General features: G+C 38.6%; 1 protein-coding gene across 1 annotated transcript in view; it reads right to left on the bottom strand.

The window, feature by feature from the left end:
* LOC117400454 (cadherin-6-like) overlaps positions 1–13,121 on the bottom strand; it is a 41,709-nt gene that overhangs the window by 12,368 nt on the left and 16,220 nt on the right. The window contains exons 3-7 of the mRNA XM_059023100.1: positions 10,173–10,467; positions 6,281–6,400; positions 4,339–4,506; positions 3,282–3,469; positions 2,263–2,516 (exon numbers count right to left, since the gene is read on the bottom strand). Of these exons, the coding sequence (XP_058879083.1) occupies positions 2,263–2,516; positions 3,282–3,469; positions 4,339–4,506; positions 6,281–6,400; positions 10,173–10,467 (1,025 nt within the window). The remainder of the gene's footprint in view (positions 1–2,262; positions 2,517–3,281; positions 3,470–4,338; positions 4,507–6,280; positions 6,401–10,172; positions 10,468–13,121) is intronic.

The following is a 13,121-nucleotide window of genomic DNA, read 5'->3' as shown; positions in this document are numbered from 1 at the left end:
TCTCTGTGTGTGATTACGTCACCTACCAGCCCTGCTGCTGCCTGCTACAATATGTTCTTTCACAATGACTTTGATTGTATTACAAAGGCCAGACTAAATTGTCGGCTATATTTTATTGATTTCAATATGCAGTTTAAAAAGCTGCTGCGGCGTTTTAAGGAGTAAGTGCTTCTAACTTCATTATTACGATTCTGCAGCTGAAACACCGTATGGGTTTTTTATTCAAATATTTAATAACACTTAAGGATGGACATTTCTGCTTTCTTTTTTTATAAAATATTTATAAATCCATTCCACAAAAGCAATAAGGCACTGGAGGCCATGGGTTGTCACTTCTTGGCTGGTTGCAGGGAATCAGCAGTGTCGCGTGACTAACAACCCACGAAAAAGAGACAATATCCAGTACAACCCATGCCCTCTTGTGCCTTCTTGCTTAAATATATTTTTTTATGTTGTCAAAATGTGGTTTAAATTTCAGCCACATACAGTACTAGAAGGGATGAAAAATAAATGAAATATTATAATACACAGTAGTCTTGTGCAGGTACATACCCATTTCAGTACACCTCAGCATATCAGACACAACTTGTCTTCTGCATGGCTCTATTAAGAGGGCTGTATGAGGGAATGCTTTGAGCTTTGCTCCTTCAAAATTTGGCCCCATGACTCAAAATACAGTATTATTCAAAACTTGTTAAGTGAATTTTGAGTAAATAAACTTTCATTTTTAATTTAAACTTTTATGTTTTATTTTGCTCAGAAATGCAGTAAGTACAAATGTGATTTTTTTTTTTATTATTAATGGACATTTATTCAACATTAGCTACAAAGCTTTGATAATCAGGCCCCATGTTGTGTTATTCCATTGTAAGTATGTATTTCTTTTTTGGTACCCCAGTACCATTTTTTTCTTTTTTTTATTACAGTGCAGCTAAAGGTATAAAGTTTGCATGAGTAATAACTGTGCTATTAAGTAGGTATTAACAGTATTTCATGGTGAATTATGTATATAGTAGTCTCTGGCTAAGAGAACACCCCTCAGGAAGCAAGCAAAGTCTTCTTATAGCCGAAGTGTTCTCTAAGACAGAGTTAGCCACCAGACACAATATGAATCAATAAATATGAATTACTTCATGACGCACATGCATCAACATATGAAATTAACTGAATAAGTAAAACTATAGTAATAAAGTAACAGATAAACTAATGCTAATAAAACTAAAGCAAAATAACCCGGTCAAAAAACTTAAAACTTGTTTCGTTCTATCACAATGGCAGAGGCAAAAATAATGGCCATTACTTAGGGGTAACATAACGTTAATAAACTAACTGTCAAACTAAATTAACACAGCACCCCTACACACGTTACAAAATGCAGCAGCAACCTACAAGACACGCACATTATTTAACAGAATGGTGAAGCAACTAAGAAGAACGGGAAACACCAAATTGCTTGGCGACGTGTCTGATTCAGGTTTTTTTCAAGAGCTCGAACAATTTCCAACTTTGTGTAGCAAGAGAAACAGCGCCGCATTTTGCATTCCAAATTTTTGTTTACATGCCATTTTGTAGTGATGAGGTGCACTCGTGGAAATCAGAATACAAAACAATTCAATGATATGATGGAGGTTCTGGAAATATTTAAATGTCCCTCAAGACACTCTCACGATGACTAGTCGTTTTTTTACAAAACAGTACTGTATCCATTGTGAACAAATCGCTATCGGTGCCAAGAAGGTGTTCTTTTAAGTGAAGTTCCTGTTCCTTTAGCCGGAGCATTTACAATGAGAAAAATCAGTTTCACCACTAGGGTTTTCCCTTAGGCGAAGTGTTCTCTTAGGAGGTGTTCCTATACGTTGAGACTACTGTATATGATTATTTATCATGATTCCCATTATTTAACATTGCATTATAACAACTTCAAGTCCCATATTGTTTTCCATAGCACATAGCATACAGGAGTACCATTGTACTCCTGTGTGCTATGCAGGGCATAGGAAACTACGTGGGGCCCTATAACATGTTACTGCCATCATACTTGTATTGTGGCAAATAGCTTCACTTGAGTCATGTTAAAAACAAGTCTGTAAAACAAAAATGTTCACAGCAAAATAATAAGGGACGTGTTGCTAAGGACGTCAGTATGCTAATTAGGTAGGAAAGTGTTTTTACTGCCTCAGATATTCCACCATTGTTTTTTTTGGAATATTTGGCAAACTCAAGATGCACACAGTGATTCGTGATAGAACATGGTATGCTTACCTGACTGGGTTGTTAGCAGCATCAGGGTCCCAGGCTGTAACTGCTCCCATGATACTGCCAGAATTGTTATCTTCATGTATTTCTATGACATAGGAGGGTCTACTAAAAACTGGGGGCTCATCCACATCCTGAACTGTTATCCTTACTGTTGCCGTGTCTTTAAATGGACCAAGATGAAGGAATCGATGGTCAAGGTGAGTGTTAGCAGCCTCAACTTTTAATGTGTACATCCTTTTGTTTTCAAAATCCAAATGCTAGCCATAAAAAAAATAATTAAACATGTTTTAGTGATTTGCACTGATCGAAATACTAAAGCTAAACTAAATCATTAAAAAAGTATATATATATATATATATATATATATATATATATATATATATATATATATATATATATATATATAATGATTTTACAATGTAAAACATATATTATTATTATTATTATTATTTATTTCTTAGCTGACGCCCTTATCCAGGGCGACTTACAATTGTTACAAGATATCACATTATTTTTACATACAATTCCCCATTTATACAGTTGGGTTTTTACTGGAGCAATCTAGTTAAAGTACCTTGCTCAAGGGTACAGCAGCAGTGTCCCCCACTGGGGATTGAACCCACGACCCTCCGGTCAGGAGTCCAGAGCCCTAACCACTACTCCACACTGCTGCCCATATATAAAAGGTCAAGCAGGCACAATATAAACAGGTTGTGTTATTTGGGTGCACTTATACACATGTAACAGGTGACAGCAATAGATATTGTTAACACTAACAATATCGTTCTGCATCATTACAGGTACAAAAAATACATCATCATACAATCTGACAACCATGTATGTGTCATAACTTTAAATCTCTGAAATATAGTGAATATTTGAATTAAGTATTGATAGTTAATTATTTTATTAAGTAATTAATTAAATACAAAATACCTCTGATCCAAAGAAAGAGGAAAAAAAAACATAGCTGAGAAAAACTGTACGAACATACAATACATGCAGACAGACATCATATTTACCTTTTTTATGGTTATAACACCTTCTCCCGTGGCTCTGTCAGTCACAATGTTAAACACATCCATTCCATCCCCACCAATGATACTATATTGAATGTCAGCATTTTTACCAACATCAGCATCATTCGCTTTAATCCTGCCAATTGATGATCCTATATCAGCAGACTCTGATGTGCTAAGTTGGTATGTACCTGTTGGTATGTAAGAATTCAGTCAATGCATATACTGTGTAACAGATTTAAACCAATATGAGATTGTTGTGTTTTGTTTTGTTAAGTAATAGGGTCAGATCATACTCAGATGAGGTTACTGGAAGTGGACTGGGCTAAAATGGTGAGTTCCACAAATCTCTTTTTGAAAATGTGTTTGTTATTCGGGGGGCATGAACGAGGGATCCTCCCCCCCTCCTACCAATAACATCTGCTCTCCACCCCTCTCCACCTCTGCAACTGCTCTCTCCTCTGCAACGGTCTCCCTCTTGGGGGTAAGTGAAGCTCATTTCCCAACCTTAGAAGCCCAGCCGCTGCTGGATTCGTCCTCCGCGAGGAAGGTTCCCTGCGAGTCAAGAGGGACTCCTGGCCAAATGTAACTATCACTGTCATCTTCCCATTCTGTCCTCTGGATCCCCCTTGGGGGAAGTATCGGTTGCTTCCCAGCCTTGGAGACCGAGCCAAGGGGAATCTCCTTACTCTTCACTAAGTTATATGCACATATCTTCTATAAATCAATTCTTGAGGTCTCTTCCTCTATGCAGCCCTCGATCATGCCCAGTGAATTTTTCTTAAAGGGACCAGAGTGTGTTTTAATGTTACTGTTTTAATGTTGTATTAAAGTATTTTGCATGGATCATACACAACTGTCCTATTAATGTGCACATAAATACTGGCAAACACGGAACCCCTTTGGGATGCCAGTGTAGCTTTTACATTTTTTTTTTATTGAAGACTAATATTTAAATTGAATTGTATGCACATTACACTAAAACCTTTACAATAATCTTTTTAATCTGAACAAGGTGGTAGTTGCAAGGCTTTCATCAAAAACATATATTTAATCTTACTCTGAATGAATCTGGGAGGGTTGTCGTTCACGTCAGTGAGCGTGATGTTCACGGTCGCAGTCCCTGATAATCCACCCATCTGCCCTGCCATGTCCTTGGCCTGGATGACCACATGGTATTTTTCCTTGTTCTCTCTGTTCATGTTTGGTAAAGCTGTTCTAATAATACCTGAATGCAAATGAAAGTTGAGATTGTGTTAATTATCTGAAACATTGCCTTGTACTGTCAAAAATTAAATGGAAAGCTGACTGATATATTTACCAGAGAAACAACATTACTCAAATTGTGATTTACTTTCAGATCATCAATAATTTGTATGAGTGGCAATTGTTTATTTCATGCTTAAAAACATGTACATATAACCTAGATTCTTAAATACACACTTGGCCTAGAATGCATAGACTGCTTTCTTCCCCAGCTGGTTGAAGGTCATAAGTAGTAATAAAGAAATTTAAAAAAATCTAAATTCAAAAACCTTTTATTATTATTATTATGACATTCAGTTCAGCAATTAAGTCAATAACATTAACTAACTATTTAAAATAGATTTAAACCTTTTCTATCCCAGTACATAGAAACAAAAACAACACTGTATGTCTGACCATATGCCAGTAGCAATAGTTCATTTTAAAATGTTGGGTAACATGTCCCTCAGATAGGCTTAATAGAAGTTTCCCAAGTCAAAAACTGAAGGGGCATTTCAGATATTTATTTTAAAGAAAAGAAAATCAATCAGAAAAGTAATTTGTCATGTGTTTGAGGAAAAAAAAATAAAAAATCCTGCCTATCTATTTGGACACAACGCCACTGCAGACCTTGGAAAAATATAAAAGTAACAACCTAAAGCTCGTCTAACATAGTTGCATAAAAGGAAAATGAAAAAGACTTGCAATTCCTTTTCCTTGACCAACACCGGGATCTTTTATGAATATTCTGTTGACATCTGTATTTAAAGTTAAAAAGTGTGTGTGTGTGGCATTAATAACCTTTGAGTCAATCCCAAAACTGGCAGATAATGGCCTGTTTAGTGGTTGAAAGTCAACCACCCCTGAAGGTCATTATCTCCCAGTTGAGGACCTTCATGTTGGTCATTAAGGCTTAAATATACAGAGATTAAATGTCACAATGGGTAAGGTAGCAGATCTGATGTAATGACATGTGTTCCATTGGCAGATTCTTCTGTATCCAAGGTGACAACATTTCTGTTTCTCAATCAACAGTTCCAATAGTTATCCTGCAGATTTCTACCTGTGATTATTTTACATTATAACTTCCAGGCATGATGATGTTAGTTGGTTTAATGTTAGTATTCTTTTCTTTATCATTTGCAGGAATTAAATGGCTAACTAATATTACCCTAGATATATACATTTTAACTTATTTCTGCTTTGTTTGTTTTAGATGCTGTAAAATCATTTAAATGATACCTTGTGAAGCACTATTTTAGTATTTTGTTGTCAGCGCTTTGATAGACTGAAATACTCCATATTTGTCCAAATACTCAATTTGAAATGCAGTATTTTGGTTTGGGGAAAGACAACAGTGTAATTCAAAGGACAAATGGATTAAAAAAAAAAAAAACATGTGGGGTCTATTCAATTGATTTAAATGGTGTTGTATCTATATACAATCAAAGCTAAGTTCAATCAAATCTGATCCTCCCTGGCATTTTACAGAGATGAAAAGAAAGAAGATAAACTGACTAAAGTGCTGTTAGATGTGTGATTTTCATAGCCTGGACACACAAAGGGCCCTATTTTACGAAAGTGGCAGTATTTAGATCTGTCACAATCAAATAACAATAACCTTGTAAGTGAGAAACTCATATTCTATTATAAATCAGACTTGAATAGTTTTGCTACTGAGAAAATTAATTCATGTACCTGGTTTTGCAATATTTACTTCAAAGAAAACACTGCATAAATGAAAGGAAATCACTGACCTGTTGCAGGTTCAACAGAGAAGTATGGCTGTCCCTGGAGAATACTGTACACAAGTTTAGCACTATTCCCATAGCTAGCATCATCGGCATCAGTTGCTGTAACTTGTACAACAAAAGTACCTACCAAAACAAAAATGTGAAACACAATTAAGAGGAAAATGTCACTGTGTCCATCTCTTTTTGATTTGGGCCCTAGATACATGTGTTAAGATCTGAAACTGAAATACGCCCCCATCGATTTGGATTGTTAGGATCCTAAGTTGACCTCATCACCGTGGGGTAAAGGTTAGGGTATTTCAATTATCCACTATGAACTCCAAGCAGAGTAGGTCATATTTCTATATGGGATCCTGACATAAACATTTCAGATAAATCAGTATGCTACCAACAAGGATTGACAGCATTGTATTATAGTGACACGATTCTTTTCATATAAAACCATTTCAATCATTAATATCTTGCAATGGTTCTTTGGAACATAAACACTTTGTGATATTATCTCTTTAAATCTTTAAACATTTTTTGATAGGATTAGTATTTTAAAAGATATAAGGGATTCAACATGTTAACATTTCCCCTGTATACAATACAAATTACAATGCCAATGTCTCTGCTGACTTAACTTCCTGTGGTGGTTAGGATTTGATTGGATTTCTAGTTTTTAAGTTATTTTTGTTTGTATTGTTTTGTTTTTTTTTGTCACATGTATACATTTAAGTATTTGAGTCGTGGTGGTTTCCCACTCAGAAAGACGCGTGCCCATAACACAAGGGGCTGTGTGAGAATGCTGCCTGCTCAGCGGGGGATATTGTCTCTCTGCAGCCAACATCGTGAAGCTAATTTCAGGCCATGGACCTCCCAGTGCTGACTTCCATCCCTATTCAGTGCAGTGGCTTGGGTCTCGTCTCTCTCTCTCCCTGCCTGCCACGCACAGCAGCCATTTTCATACATATTTATGAAGACAGCCACAAAAACACTGATGGGCAGTATGCGTAACATTAATTAACAACATTTAAACACTATCTTGTTTCTGTTAAACTGTTAGTTAAAACTTGTGATTTAAAATAAAATACTTGGTTGCTATAAACTCCCTTCCTTTGGTCAAAACGCTTAAGAAAATTCCTCAACCCCCACTTGATACAGCCATGATACAGTAATGACATCATTAAATCTGAATAGAGAGAAGTTCTGTCAAAGGTAAACAGATTTCAATTAAAGTGTAGTACTCACCTCAGAACACCTTGAGATGAGGTGAGTACTACTGAGATCTGTGCAGCGTTCCAACCTCAGGTGCTTTGCAGCAGACTCGCCAGGTGTACCGGTGTGGCTTCCCCAGCTAGCTCGAATGAACCGTCCGCGGTGCTGGGAGCCCTGGTCTCCCCCATCCTTCAGTTGTCCCAGATTCCCTCAAAGAGTATCCTCTGCGCTCAGGCTCTGGCGCCTCAGGCTCGCAGCTGCTCTATATCTCCTGCGAGGAGCACTAAGTGCGCGACACAGTCAAAACAGGCACAGGATATCTCTGATCTAAAGGACAGGCAGCAAGCCCAATCCCCTGATCTGTCCCCCGCTCGGCTGTGGCCGAGGAAGGCCAGGATGTGATATCAAATCATGGCCTCCTGGGATGGTAGCCCATTTCCTCAGGATGATGAAGAAGTTGACACCCAAGAGCTGACCTTTGAGACGGGTCCCAGCTCCGAGAATACCTTGGACGAAGTTCCTACAGGTACCTTGGACAGCAGCGCCTGAACCTCGCCAGTCGGTCTTCAGGACACAGGCAGCATTGCCCTGCCTTCAGCCCTTCCCAGTTCCTTGACTTCCTGGAAGAGGTGTGGTCCTCTTGGAACCACACAACCTCAGCGCCGAGTGTAGTGAAACGGGCAGCCCTGTTGGATCCTTAGAAGTCGCGGGGATGCTGGGATGGGCGGAATTCCCACCAGTGGACTTGACCATCGCAGCCCTGGTGTGAACCCCTCCAGTAGGGGGTTTACCTAAGGACCCTGCATGTCCTAACAGCTAATGCAGAGTAATGGAGGTCCATATTAAAAAAGGCCTACGTGGCAGAAGCGCAAGTCACACGCCTGGCCAACACAGCAAGCCTCTTCATGGCTTACCTAGATGGCATACTACAATCAGCGCCCCTCCCTGAACCAGTGGCCTCGGAGCTGCACCTAGTATTGAGCACGCTGCTCCAAATTTCCGGCTGCCAAGGACAGGCCCTGGGCCGGAGCCTGGCAAGCCTGGTAGTAGCTTGCAGGCAGCTTTGGCTGTACCAAGCGAGGGTCCCTGACACAGACAAATCGGCTTTCCTGGACACGCAGATTTCTCCGGCCATACCTTCAGGCCAGTGGTGGAGGAGATACTGCAACACTCCCACCAAGAATATGAGACATCAAGGGAGGTAACCTCGATGCTCCCTTCATGCACTTCGGTGCGGGACAGAGTGAGACACTGGCATCCACCTATGGCACTCACGGTGACTCAGACGGTCCCGATCCCCACCCCCCCGCTTGGTGACCTGAGGCATCATCTTCAGGCCTCTGCAGCGGCTAACAGTCTAACCTACCCGCAAGCACAGGGGAGCGCTGGACATGGGGCACCAATGCAACAGCGCTCCTGGAGGTAGATCCAACACCGAGAAAACCATTCAATGGCTGAGTGAGACCGATAGAGCTGAGAGAAGCCGAAAAAAGGGCGTATCTCATGAATACTGATAGCCCCGACACCACATAGATAACACGGACATAAACAAACAAGATAGCTGCTTCCACATCCAGCACTCAAAGAATATCACAGACATTTGCAGAGCTTTTTTTAGATGTTATATTAATAAAATCATGACTTGGATCGCATTATTGAGGAGTTTGGTGATAAAACGAGTGATCAAGAGATGATTTATCGGTATGTACTATTATTAAGAGATATTTGAAAAATATGGCGAACAAGGGGTGGGGCAGGGCTGAAGATGCAGTACTGAGTGTCCTGTTGATATGCAGTGCCTTTTAAACCTGTTTTACTGCGAAAAAATACTTTTAAAAAGCGCGTCTAAAATAAACTGTGCGTGTGAAAATAAATTGGACCTGACGCGTCTGAGACGCGCTGAATAAATGGACCGCAAAGGGTTAATACACTAATACACACATGATTAAACGCAGTGATTATTATTATTAATACTATGCGTAACACTCCCCCACTCCCCCTTCTCGTATATTGAGTGGTTTGGTCTAGAATAAGCTTGTCTTACTGTCCTGTTGCAGCGGCTTAAGACTGAGGTTTTGAAACCGAAGTGCATCCGTTTGCAAAAAAAGATGTGTAAGGTCATAGCACAGGTACCCTTTATTTGTTTGTTGCGATTCAGTTTTATCTTATAAATAAATGTTTAGCTTTTTTTATTTACATTATTTCTTATATATGGGTCTAAAAATAAGAATTATTACATCTAATTGTAAAATGCTGACACCTTAGCACAGTGTTAATACAAGTTCCCTCCACCTATCTACATTATTCACACCTGTTGTTCCAGACCAGAGGCACTCTATATTCAAACTTTTTTCATTATTTATCTCAAGAGTTTCTTATGGTTATTGTATTCTTTGCTTATTTGTATGGGTTATATACACATGTATATCTATCTCCATATATTAATAGGATCAAAACTGTTTACGTACTGCACTGGCATGTGGCCATCCAATAAACAGATAAGAGGAATGTGGTAACCAATTAGAACACTCACCACATCCCCTAAGCTTTAGAGAAAAGACTGCTTAAGACCTGTCACAAAAAATACACTGCACATTAAACATTTTTTGCAGAATTATGAAATATTTTCTTTGCACTTTACAAATATCTTAGGTTTTATATAAATATATGTAGATTTTAATTGTTCTGAACTTACCCACATCAGACATTTCAGGGACACTGGCTTCATAATTTCTCTTTGTAAACTTTGGTTCATTGTCATTGATGTCATGGATTTTAATGACAAACTCAGATTCTGGTTCCAGTGGTCTGCCTGTCCTCTTGTTTACTGCTTGAGCACGGAGAGTGTAGTAAGCTTTTTCTTCTCTATCCAGACGCTTTGTAGCATGAATATCACCTGAATTCTCATCAATAAGAAACAAAGAACCGGCCCCGTCTCCAGAAAGGACATATTTTACACTTCCATCTCCTCTATCTTGATCAGAATGCAGCTAAATTGGGAATGAAAACAAATATGTCACTAGAAAAATTGTATTGTAAGTAGGTTACATTTCAATAGGTGAAGTTATTGTGAATACAATATATACCATGTATATAACAACCCTGACTATTAAAGCAGTTGTGTTCTGTGATTGGCTGATTGGCCTACAGCTGTCTTCAATGTAAAAAAAACTGAGTTATTCATTCAAATTTACAAACACACCCTTCAAAAATAAATTAATAGATGATTAACCCTTGGACTGGAGTTATACAGCCCTTCTACAGAATATCTTCAGTATAATTTGCCATGTTTTTTTTTGGACAGATTATTATTATTATTATTAGGCTAAGCATTGTGAACTCCATTTCCCAACAGCCCCTGATATGAAAGAATGTGCGTGAGAAGGCTTCCCATGTCAGTTCATATCTGGTTTGTTGTTGCTACACACACTTACATTTTCTGCAACGCCAAGAACGATCCTCAATGTCTGCTGCCAGTTTGGAAAAATATGCCTGTTTTTACTACAATTAAAGCAGACTTTATTCATTTTAAACCAGTGTTGGGGAAAAGGGAGTTTTTATGTTTAAGTTGGATGTACAAAGTTCATTTCAACAGATGCATTTATTTTTCCATGATTCCTTAATTTGGCCTTGCATGGTTTCAGGCAAGTAAATGTATTTTACTAGTGCCACAAGCTGCGATTTGTTTTATTGATGTTAGTACTGTTAATATTACATTACTGTTCAAGTTGTTTATGTATACCGATTTGTATTAGTTTATATTGTAGAACATGGGTAGGAAAGTTGTTTTAACCGATGTTTACCTGTAGAAGAGATGCAAATTTAGCTGACACAGTAAACATAAAGGGATCATAGATACATTAAGGGGCATTGAAACCTGTAAAAGCACATGTAAAGTGTGCACATATATTGGTCAAGATAAAAGTGAAATCCCCCCAAAAAATATCTGTCAAGCAAGGATAGCTACCTTGTATGTGGTATATTTTGCATAAAATGTAATAAAATAAAATATGTAGGAGAGACAAGTAATTATATAAAGCAATATAGAGCCACCTATCAAATAAGAAATAAAAAAAGTCAATGAACCAATAGCTCAGAACTTTACAAGGAACAGACACACCATGGATGACCTAAAGTTTGTGGTTTTAGGAAAAAATAAATGATATAATGTACATTATAGAAGTATAAAAGAAAATAAATTGATAAATAGACTAGATGCCATGATGCCTGAAGGTTTAAATAGAAAGGAAGAGTAGGTAGTTACATAATTAGCTATATCGTGAATGACATCACAAAGACATTAAATTCAAAGAGAAATAAATGTGAGGTTACCATGGTATCAAAAGCCTATACATACCTCCAATGTTTGTTTTCAAACACACTTTACCTTGACAAAGGCACGTTAAACATACCGAAACGTTGGGCAGTTGGCTCAATATAGTTTCACCAAGGGCTTCTGGGTAAATCCCGAGGTTACCACTTTTTTTTGGCACTCGCCCGCGTCCAATGGGGCGAATCTAGATTGGCCCAGAACTTGAAAAAGACGACTGGGCGAAATCCATTTTTTCAACAGTTTTCACTGAATTTCGGGGCTAGCCCGGGCGAGTCTAGTTTTGTCCAACGTTTCAGAATCAATGCTGGGCGAATCTGGTTCACCCATGCCATTAACTTGGGAAAGTCTAGTTTCATCTGAAGTTTCGACATCGATGTGGTGCCAGTATAGTTTTGCCTATGACAATTATTTGGGCGAGTCTAGTTTTGCATTTCTACACTGTCCCCTGCCAGCTTCCAAGTGCATGCCGGGGAACCTGCCTTGCCTCCACTTCTGTCAACAATGTAGCGACTGTGTTCTGGGTTTCCAGCGGCGGTGCAGAAAAGGCAGGACACCAGGGTTGGTTTTAATAGCGGTTAAAACCACCATTTTTATTAGCTCTCTCTCCCAAAAATGTAAAGTCAAAAAGTCTCGCTCCGCCATAAGTGCAGGCAAACTCGCCACACACACAAAAGAGAGAGAGAGAGAGAGAGAGAGAGAGAGAGAGAGAGAGAGAGAGAGAGAGACAGTAAAGTGCAGGCAAACTCGCCACACACACACACACACACACACATAACAGAGAGATAAATAATATATTAATCGTTCGTGTTCAAATCTTCTTTTGTTTCATCTTCATTAAAAGATAGTTAAGATTGTAAAATGGTCACTAATACCCCTGTTATATTTCACATATTTGTCACTTGTATGTTTCATTTATAAAATTGTACACTTTTATTTGATTAGTGCACGTTTTTTAGATATTGTCTACTAGCACTTTGTAATCGATGTATGACTTTCTAGTAGCTTCTCCACTCAGTCCCCTTGTAATGCCTTATTGGGTACCGACTAATTGAGTTATTGATAGTTGTACCCACTTGTGTGTGGCGAGTTTGCCTGCTATGGAGGAGCGAGATTTTTTGACTTTTAACTTTTTAGGAGAGATTGCTAATAAAGAGTGTTTTTAACCCCTATTATAACCAGCCCTGGTGTCCTGCCTTTTCTGCACCACCACTGGAAACCCAGCACACAGTCGCTACATTGTTGTCAGAAGTAGAGGCGAGTTACCCTGACACGCTCTTGGCAGCTGGCAGGGGAGAGTGTAGAAATGCAAAA

The sequence above is a fragment of the Acipenser ruthenus genome, chromosome 4 (genome assembly GCF_902713425.1).
Source record: "Acipenser ruthenus chromosome 4, fAciRut3.2 maternal haplotype, whole genome shotgun sequence".
Lineage (NCBI taxonomy): Eukaryota > Metazoa > Chordata > Actinopteri > Acipenseriformes > Acipenseridae > Acipenser > Acipenser ruthenus.
This window is presented reverse-complemented; position numbering and strand designations above follow the sequence as displayed.